At 39.9% G+C, this 10,741-nt stretch overlaps 1 protein-coding gene across 1 annotated transcript in view; it reads left to right on the forward strand.

Moving 5' to 3' along the window:
- The window catches only part of Tlr8 (toll like receptor 8), a 19,165-nt gene extending 8,812 nt beyond the window's left edge, over positions 1–10,353 (forward strand). Inside the window, exon 2 of the mRNA XM_004635045.2 lies at positions 6,470–10,353. Within this exon, the coding sequence (XP_004635102.1) occupies positions 6,474–9,581 (3,108 nt within the window). The 5' untranslated portion in view covers positions 6,470–6,473 and the 3' untranslated portion in view covers positions 9,582–10,353. The remainder of the gene's footprint in view (positions 1–6,469) is intronic.
- Positions 10,354–10,741: the final 388 nt, after the last annotated feature.

The following is a 10,741-nucleotide window of genomic DNA, read 5'->3' on the forward strand; positions in this document are numbered from 1 at the left end:
TCTCTCTCTCTCTCTCTCTCTCTCTCTCTCTCTCTCTCTCTCTCTCTCTCTCTCTCTCTCTCTGAGGTCCTGTGTGGAATATAGTTGTGTGAACTATTAGGGATTTCTCCTTCACTTCTTTGCTAACTATGTAGTTACTCACCCTTTTCTGCTGTTCTCCCTCATGGACTCTCCACAGTTGGGTTATTCATAACTTGTATCCTTACATTCAACTTTAGTACTGTTTGGTGGGAAGGCTGTATTTAGGAACCCCAAGATCTTTGCTTAGCAATCTGCTCTGAGGTGTTTTGTTCATTTTCCAGTCTAATAACTTACTTTAAATTACATTAGCTTTCTCTAGAGACCATTTTCATCCTGAAAGAACTCAGAATGCATTTCTCTCAATCTCTAGTGGCCCCTAGAGGTTTTTCTCTTCAATTGCTCTGCTTCGCATGAGAGACAATTGTATTTGAAGTTAAATATGGAGACTTTATCTTGAGGCTAGTGAGGCCACAGAAGATGGTCAAATTAACCACCCAAAGATGTCTCATCTGTCGATACCGACTGGAATCTGACCCCACCCTGTCATACTCCCCATGAGCCTCTTTGCAATTAATGCTTTTTATTAATTTATGGCTTAAAATTATACACAGAACTTGATAAGTACCACTTCAGTCAGATGGTCAGAGTCCACATCAACAAGGAAAGCCCGTTGATAGTAGGAACTCTTGGCACTGGACTGGCCTTGCACCTCTGGGTTCTTCCTCTCACAAACCCATGACAAATCCAGCTGTGGAACATTCTAGAGCATATGTAACACATTCATCCTGGGGGATTTGTGTATACACATAATACATCTTAATTCTTTTCTGTCCCCCTTTCCTCTCCCCTCTCTCCAACCCTTTACCCCCTCCCCATTTGCAAAAGCCCTGTTTCTATTTATTCTCTTCAACTCTTTATTTCTTTATTTGCCTGCTCCTCTTCTTCCTTCTTCCTTCCCTACCTCTTGCTACCATTCTCATCTGAAATAGTTCTTCCATTTCCTAATATGTACCCAGTATTTTTGAACTTTGGGTTTGTCAGACAAGAGAAACAGGAGAATATTTACACTTGTGTGTCTGACGTATTTCACTTAAGATTGTAATCTAAGGTGCATCTGTTTACCTAAAAACATCACAAGATTTTCCTTTTTATGGCAGTAGAGTAGTTCTGTATCGTTTGCTGTGTTTCAGAAGTATTTCTAGCTAGGTGTGATGCTACATATCTGTAGTCCCAGAACTTTGGGAGGCTAAGATGGGAGGATCTCAAGTTCAACCCCAATCTGAGCAATTTAATGACTTGGTGAGCCCTGTCTCAAAAGAATTTTTTTTTAAGATTTGGGGGTGTAGCTCAGTATGAAGGCTGCAAGTTCAGTTTTCAGTATCTCCAAATAAGGTGATATTTATGTTTCTTTTTATGTGAACTCTGCTATATTTTTGTACATTTTTCTATTGAGTTCTTTGTCTTCTCATTATTGCATAAAAGTTTCTACATATTTAATATGTGTTCAATGAAAATGGACTGATGAAAGACACCAGAAAGTCTGGAAGCAAACACGCAGGAAGGTTAGTGCTTAGTACAGTGAGCGAAAGATTATCCAATACATGATGTTGGACTGACTGAGTCTCCATTTAGAGAAAAATTAATGTGGATATATATCTCAAATTTTATGTCAAAACAATCCCAGTAGGATAAGATATTTCCTTGTGAGAAAATATAATTATAAAATTACTAGAAAAAATATAAGAAAATTCTTGTTTCTAGAACAGTACTATGGAAGATTGATTCTTTACACCTTACACCACTCAAAATGATCTCATTCATGCCCATAGCTTTATTTGCCATGACCCTCAAATTCATTCCTTCAGCAGAACTCTCCCCTGGGTTTCAGATCCGTATATTCAATTGTCTACTGGACATTTCTTTCCATGTGAATATTGCAAACTTATTTCAAAATCAACATGCTAAATTTTATTAATAATATCTGCTTTCCTCTCCTCTTATGAACACTCTTTTCTCACCGGATGTCACCCTCATCCACCCAGGTGATAGCCCAGGACGCTAGAAGTCATTCTGAAAACATTCTTCTCCCTCCTCACACCCTCTGCCTTTCCACATCCTTTGCTATATCACTCAAATTTACTTCCTGAGCATCTCTGGAATCCGTTTCTCCCTGCGTACCTCACCGCCAACCTGGTTCAAGCTATGATCACCTCACATCTGAAAGCCTGTGCCCTCTTGCAATGATGACTGGAAATTCCATCTAAGGATGGTAATGCTTTAAACATTACCATCCTTAATGTAAAAGGTAAATTAAAGCATGCTTTAAACCCCCAAGGTTTTGCAATGCTCCTTAGATGAAGATCAAAATTCAGTATTGGGGTGGCACATTGGGAATCTGTTGGTCAAAGTTTGGTCATTTTGGGGGAGGAATTCTGTTTTTAGACAGGGTCTCACTAAACATTTCAGGCTGGGCTTGAGCTCACTCTGTTGCCCAGGCTGATCCCGAACTTGCAAGGATTCTCCTTCTTCAGCCTCCCCAGTGCTAGGATTACAGGCATGGGCCACCATGCCCTATCTCTGTTGCTGAAAGTTTACAAAATTTCAGTCATATGAAAGGAATAAGTTACAGATACCTATTGCACAACATGGTGACTATTGTTAATAATAATGCCTGAGTTCAATTCCCAATACCAAAGAAAGAAGGAAAGAAGGAAAGGAGAAAAGGAAGGAGGGAGGGAGAGAAGGAAGGAAAGAGAATACATTTCCAGTGTTCTCACCACATGAACAAAGAATACATGAGAGAAGTAGGTCAGCCCGACTCAGCTATTCCACCACATATGCATATCTGGAAGCATCCTGTCATATGCCACATACAATGATACCTCAGTTCCCAAACTTAGTTCTTTCCACGTTTCTTGTTGCAAACCAAATTGGACAAGGACTGAATAAAATTTCCCCATCAGATCAACGTTGGACCTTTTCAAATAAGTTTTTAAATCCATTGGCCTTGTCTTAAATCCCTCAATTTCTTTTAATCGCTTCCGTTTCTGCACTCATAAGGACTGGGCATTGTCTACTGTATGTGGTGACAGATACTAGTAGCATCTGTAACAGTTTTAGTAGTTACCTGGTTGTGCCAGAGCACTCTCTTAGCAATTTTATATTCCTTCTATCCATTGAAATCTCCCCCAAACACACCTAACTAACAAAAACAAGGAAGAGGGGCCAGGGAGATGGCTCAGTAGAATAAGCATTTTCCTGGCCAGTGCAAAGGGCCTGAGTTCAATCCCTGGTTCTGACAAAAAAAAAAAAAAAAGACAAGGAAGAGTCTAGACGTAGCCTTCAAATCTAATAATACTCAGGTTGGAATTTATACAGATTTAGTTCTGCTCATATCACCAAACAAATCTATCTCCCAAGTTCTCCCCCAAAGTTCTTGCATTCCCAAGATTCCCGGTCCCTTTGTTGCGCCTCTGTCTCTCCACACAGGTGTTTGAGCCTTGAAACTCCTGGCAAGCTGCCCCTGCAAAGCTGCATATTTTCAAACCATACATCATGGTAGAAACTTATTTTCTAGAAGAACATTCATTGTTACTTGTGCATAGCAAGCAGTTCCCAAATAGAGTGGTTTCCAGTATCACCTATTTAGTAGCTTAAGTTGCCATTGTTCAGAATCTGGGCAGGCTTTCCTGGGCTCTCTGCTCTAAGTCTCCTAATGCTGAACTCAAGGTATTGGCCAAACTGAGTTTTCATCTGGAAGTTCTGGATAAAACTCCATTTCCAGTTTCACTCTGTGCATCGATTTTAGTTCCCTATGCCTATCATACGGCTGCAGCCCCTGTTTCCTGGTAGCTGCCCCAAAGAACCAGTCTTGACTTCTAAAGCCTTCTAATATTCCTTGCAATGAGACCCCTTCATCTTAATTCAACATGGTGTATCCAACTCTTGCTGGGCTTCCAGTCTTTCAAATTTTCTCTCTGGAGTTAGCCAGAGAAAATTCCCTGCTTATAAAAGCTCCAATTATTAAGCCTTTCCAGAAAACCTCTCATTTGCCATTTAGTGTAACATAAACCTAGAGGATATACCGGGACAAAATCCATGGGGCTTGTCTTCAAATTCCACCTACCACCACAGGCAAAGTGGTGCCTTCTTTTAGCACAAGTTAAACATCAACCAGCAGTGCCTCAATACTGCTGTGTTTGAAAGTAACCATAAAGAACTGGAAATATCTGAGAGTTCTATTCAAATCTAATTTTCATCTCATAAGGGGCTGAATTTTCCCTGACCATTAGAAGTGGGCAGTAATTATTGATCTGCAGAACAATTGACATCCACATAAAAAAAAACTGTTGTATCACTTGCAGGTGTAACACGTAAAGATGCTATTTCACCAGCCCCAAATTGTAAGAGAATCTAAAAAGAGTACTTTTGTGCTTTAGCTCAAATGAAGACATGAGCTGGACTTTGAAGAAACATCTAATTTAATCTAGTTGGTCTCCATGGATAGTGGAAGATTTTTAAAATCCTCTTAACCACAATCCTTGATCAAACCAATCACATAAATCACTTTATCATATTGTATGATTGACAAAAGTAATGCATTCAGTCCCCCTTATATTAAAAAGTGTATAGAAAGTGAGCACTCTATCAAGTGTTACAGTGCATGCATAAAAATACAATGCAGCACATCTTTCCTAACAAAGACTTCAAAACTAATAAATGGCTATTGCTGTCCGTGTCTGTATAAGAGTCATATGAGGGGGTAGCTATCCCACAATTTACTGAGCGCATTCTACATTTGTAGTACTGCACTGGCCTGAGGATTTCAAAAGGAAGTCACATAACATGATGGTCAGTGGTTGAGAACATACACCGAGGATTGGAGATGCATAGCTCAGTGGCACAGCATTTGCCTATCATGTGGGGTGAATCCTTAGTACAGAAAGAAAATGGAATCAGCTTGGTTCACATCTCAGCTCAGCATGATACTGTGATTCTGAAAGTCATTTAAGTATTAGAGTTTGTCTCTTTTTTATCTATCAAATTTTATTTTATTTTATTTTGAAGAGTAAAAACAAAAGCAAAAACAAATAGTAGAAATAAAGACAGAAACAGGGTAACATACAACAATACATGTTACAGATTAAGATAGCTAACTAACAATGGCTGTTCTATTATCTATTTTATCATCAAATCTGTTGTGCAGATTAACAGATATAGTTATGCAAGATTGGGGATATAATGAAATATTACTGATTGCTTTCAAGGATCCCTAATTTTTTCACTTTTTAAATTTTTATTCATTTTAATGAGGAAAAAAGATAAAATGGCAATGAAACAATTTCAAAACAGGTTAGTAGGATATTTACAACAATTAATGCATTGTATATTGTTGTCTTAGCAGTTATTCAGACAAGATCCAGACATATCTTGTCTAAACAGTATTAGTACCAACTTATTCTTAGTGAACTAAGAGAAAATAGCTGTACAGTTATCCTAACTCTCTTGTGTATACATACATATTTTTTTCTTCCCTCTTTTTGTTCTCACAACAAAAGTGTCCTCTATTTATACTTTTGTGATCTTAGTAATACATGACACTGCAGAGAACACCCATCTGTGAGAAAACAAAACAAAAGAGGGAGACATGTTAGGAGCCACGAAGCTAGGAAATCGATCAAATATATGTAGGTGGGACTTGGTCCAGTGCCTAAAGCTAACAAGCTACCTCACTCCTGAGATGAACATCCTGTCCGGTTAAGGTTTGCTATCAGTTGCTAGAGTTTGTCTCTTTATCTGTAAAATATGGATTTTAATAAGGCCTACCTTCTGTGAACTTTAGGGGGTGAAGAAATGCTTCCGAAGCACTTAGCACAGTACCTGATTCTCAGCTGTCCACTTTCTAGTCATGGAAGGAGATGAGAGAATTTCACACACCATAAGTATTGAAAAAATGTAGGAAACACCAACAAGAGGAGTACTGTATGGATAAAATGGCAAGAATTCCAGATTGAATGTCTCGGATGATCATTTAATAGAAGCAGTATCTGATCTCTCTTTTGGAGTTTCCCAAAGTTTTATCAAGCCTTGTGCCAATAGGTTGTTGTTATAAACATAAAGCATGCTGTGCTTACTGCCTGACTCAGAACGGTGGTCCAGCCTGGCTCTATGCTGAGGGGTGCATCTTGATTAATGTCTCTGCAAAAACCATCCCGGTCATATCATCATAACCTTAGTTAACTTTGTCTTCTTTTGGCACTTGAAGCTGAACACAGTAAAAGGATAAAATGGTTCGAAACATAATTTGATGCATGTATTTAACTGTTAAGAGAATTCAGACTTCAAAACTCATAGGTGAATGGTTGAAGCACTGTTCAACTCATCATCATGAAAAGCCTGGCAAATATTGCTACTCTAATATCTTGCTTCTATTTGTTATTTTCCTTAGAAAAATGCCCCGTCTGTCCTCAGTTCTGACCTGCATCTTCCTTCTTGCCTCTGCTTCCTGTGAGTTCTTTGCTGGATATTCAAGAAGCTTTCCTTGTGATGAGAGTAAGCAGAATGCCTCCGTCATTGCAGAATGCAACAATCGTCGACTGCAAGAAGTTCCCAAAACCGTGGGGAGAAACGTGACAGAACTAGACTTGTCTGATAATTTCATCACACAGATAACCAATGAATCATTTCAAGGGCTGCAGAAGCTCATTAGACTAAATCTGAACCACAATGCCAATCAGCAGCACCAGGACGAAAATCCTGGTGCAATCAAAAATGGCATGAACATAACAGATGGTGCATTTCTCAACCTAAAAAACCTAAAGCAGTTGCTGCTTGAAGACAACCAGCTATACAAAATACCTACTGGTTTGCCAGAGTCTTTAAGAGAACTTAGTCTAATTCAAAACAATATAATTTTGGTAACTAAAAATAACACTTCAGAACTTAGAAATTTGGAAAAATTCTATTTGAGCTGGAACTGCTATTTTGCATGTAATAAAACATTTGAAGTGGAAGATGGGACATTTGAAAAGCTTACAAACTTAAAGGAGCTGTCACTATCTTTCAATACTCTTATCCATGTACCACCCAAGCTACCAAGCTCCCTAGTAAGACTTTATCTGAGTAATGCCAAAATTAAAACCATTGGTCCAGAAGACTTCAAGGGATTGAAGAACTTAACATCACTAGATTTAAGTGGCAACTGTCCGAGGTGTTTCAATGCACCGTTTCCTTGCACACCTTGTGAGGGGGATGCCTCACTGAAAATCCATCCTCTGGCTTTTCAAAATCTGACCAACCTTCACCACCTAAACCTCTCTAGCACTTCCCTCCAAACTGTTAATTCTACCTGGTTTGAAAATATGCCCTATCTGAAGGAACTGCATCTTGAATTCAACTATTTAGTGCAAGAAATAGCTTCCGGTGCATTTTTAACCAAACTGCCTAATTTGAAAATACTGGATTTATCTTTTAACTATGTGAAGACGCAATATGTAAAATATATTAAACTTTCCCCCAACTTCTCTAAGCTTACATACCTAGAGGCATTGCATCTAAGAGGTTATGTGTTCCAGGAACTCAGAAGAGAGGATTTCCAGCCTCTGATGGGTCTTTCACACTTAAAGACAATCAACCTTGGCGTTAACTTTATCAAGCAAATTGATTTTAACGTTTTCAAAAATTTCTCCAGCCTGAAAGTTATCTACTTGTCAGAAAACAGAATATCACCCTTGGTAGATGATACCAGGCAAAATTCTGCAAATAGATCCCTTTTGCAAAATCACGACCGTAAGCCACGCTCAAAGGATTCAGAGTTTGACCCACATTCAAATTTTTATCATCCAACCCATCCTTTAATGAAGCCCCAATGCACCAAGTATGGAAAAGCCTTAGATTTAAGTTTGAACAGTATTTTCTTTATTGGCAGAAAACAATTTGAAGATTTTCAAGACATTGTCTGCTTAAATCTGTCTTCCAACGGCAATGGTCAAGTGTTTAATGGAAGCGAATTTTCAACTGTGCGTCAGGTCAAGTATTTGGATTTGACCAACAACAGGCTAGACTTTGATGATGATAATGCCCTCAGTGAATTGAGCAACTTAGAAGTTCTAGATCTCAGCCGTAATTCGCACTATTTCAGAATAGCAGGGGTGACACATCGTCTGGGATTTCTCGAAAATTTAACTTACCTCAAGGTTTTAAATTTGAGCTACAACAGCATTTATACTTTAACAGAGGAAAATGAGCTGAAAAGCATGTCCCTGGAAGAGTTAAACTTCAGTGGAAACCGCCTCGACCTTTTGTGGAAGCCTGGAGATAACCGGTACTGGCCCATTTTTAAATCCCTCAGCAATCTGAGACGGCTTGACTTATCTGACAATAGCCTTCAGCGGATCCCAAATGAAGCATTTCTGAACTTGCCTCAGAGTCTCACCCATCTCTATTTAAAAAACAATTTATTAAATTTCTTCAATTGGACATTGCTCCAGCACCTTCCTCAGCTCAGTGTGCTTGATCTAAGTGGAAATCAGCTGTCCTCTTTAGCTAGTAGCCTGTCTAGGTGGACATCTTCTCTGCAGACTCTGCTGTTGAGCCAGAACCGGATTTCCCACCTGCCTTCCGGTTTCCTCTCGGAAGCCAGCAGTTTGATGCACCTTGATTTAAGCTCCAACCTGATAAAAATGATCAACAAATCCACTCTACAGACCAGGACCACCACCAGTTTATCTTCTTTGAAACTGGATGGAAATCCTTTTGACTGCACATGTGACATTGGAGATTTTCGAAGATGGTTAGATGAGAATCTGAATGTTACAATTCCTAGATTGGCAGACGTCATTTGTGCCAGCCCGGGGGACCAAAGCGGGAAAAGCATTGTGACTCTTGAGCTGACAACTTGCATTTCAGATAGCATTGCGGCGGCCCTCTTTTTCTGCACATTCTTTATCACCACCTCGGTTATGTTGGTTGCCTTGGCCCACCATTTGTTTTATTGGGATGTTTGGTTTATGTATCAAATGTGTTCAGCTAAGGTAAAAGGCTATAGGTCTCTTTCTACATCCCAAACTTTCTATGATGCTTACATTTCTTATGATACCAGAGATGCCTCTGTTACTGACTGGGTAATAAATGAACTCCGCTACCACCTAGAAGAGAGTGAAGACAAAAATGTCCTCCTCTGTTTAGAGGAGAGGGATTGGGATCCGGGCTTAGCCATCATTGACAACCTCATGCAGAGCATAAACCAGAGCAAGAAAACAATATTTGTTTTAACCAAAAAATATGCAAAAAGCTGGAACTTTAAAACGGCTTTCTACTTGGCCTTGCAGAGGCTAATGGATGAGAACATGGATGTGATTCTATTCATTCTCCTGGAGCCTGTGTTGCAGCATTCCCAGTACTTGAGGCTGCGGCGGCGGATCTGTAAAAGCTCCATCCTCCAGTGGCCTGACAACCCCAAGGCAGAAGGCTTATTTTGGCAAAGTCTGAAGAATGTGGTGTTAACTGAAAATGATTCCCGTTATAACAATCTATATGTTGATTCCATTAGGCAGTACTAACTAATATTAGGCCAAGATTCGGCACTAGAATAAAAACAAAATGATCCTTCTCCCTTAGCCATGTATTGCTATGGAGCAAATTACTTTAACACTTGGTAGTTTAAAAAGACCCACATTTGTGATTTTATAGTGCCTGCAGGTCAAGGATCCAGGCACAGGACATATGGGTTCCCTGCTCTAGGGTCCCTTGGAGGCTACAATGAGGAAATGACAAGGGCCTCAATCATCTCTGGGAATAGGATGCAGTTCTGCCCTTACACAGCATGCAACTGTTTTCTGGATTCAGCTTTTCCTGGGCTATCGGCCAGAGGCTCCTTTCAGTTTTCTGCCACGTGGGCCTGTCTTGTCAGGCATGTTCTTTCAGCAAAGCTAGCAAGAGACAGAGGTCACTAGCAAAAGCAAGACACATTTTTGCAGTCTACTCATGGAAATGATAGCCCATCGTGTTAGCCATATTCTGCTTTGAAGTCAATCACAGCCGCACCAGCTCAGGGGCAATGGCCACCTCAGTCCAGGAGCACAGTTAAAGGCCAAGGTAGTGGGGCTGTGAGGAATTCAGTCCATGGAAAATAATCTGTGACTGAGATAAGGAATTGTCTCTGTCTGCTAATGACTGTTTTCTCTGAACTGCCACCTAGAGACAGCCAGCCATCTTAGTCATAACCAGTGAATACCAGAATGTGGAGTTCACTATGGGCCATCTTAGTGATCAACACATTCCACCTGATTTTTTTTAATGTATTTGTTACAGGGTCTCACTACACAACTCGTAGTGATCAGCTTCCCCAGCACTGGGATTACAGGAGTGCGCCATCACGCCCAGTTTCAATTTCCTGCTTAGCAGCCTGGGGGTGGGGCCAGCGCAGCACGTGGTGCCAGGGAATGAACCCTGGTCTCTCCACTTGCCTAAGCAGGCTCTTAGTCCACTGAGCTGTCTTGCTGGCCCTCCACTTGCTTTTCAATGAAATAATTTTTGCCACTGTAACTGATAGAAAATTGTTATTTAGATTAATCATATCTGTCTGGCTACTACGATTGTACTGGTCTGTCTTTTACAATTACCTTTAAAAGTATTAGCTATAGTACTTGACCTTTAAAGTTTAGATGTCGTATAAAAACTGAAATTGATGTTTTAAATGTCTATTTCCTAGCAGTTTTTA

This window comes from Octodon degus, unplaced genomic scaffold (genome assembly GCF_000260255.1).
Source record: "Octodon degus isolate 3935 unplaced genomic scaffold, OctDeg1.0 scaffold00069, whole genome shotgun sequence".
NCBI lineage: Eukaryota > Metazoa > Chordata > Mammalia > Rodentia > Octodontidae > Octodon > Octodon degus.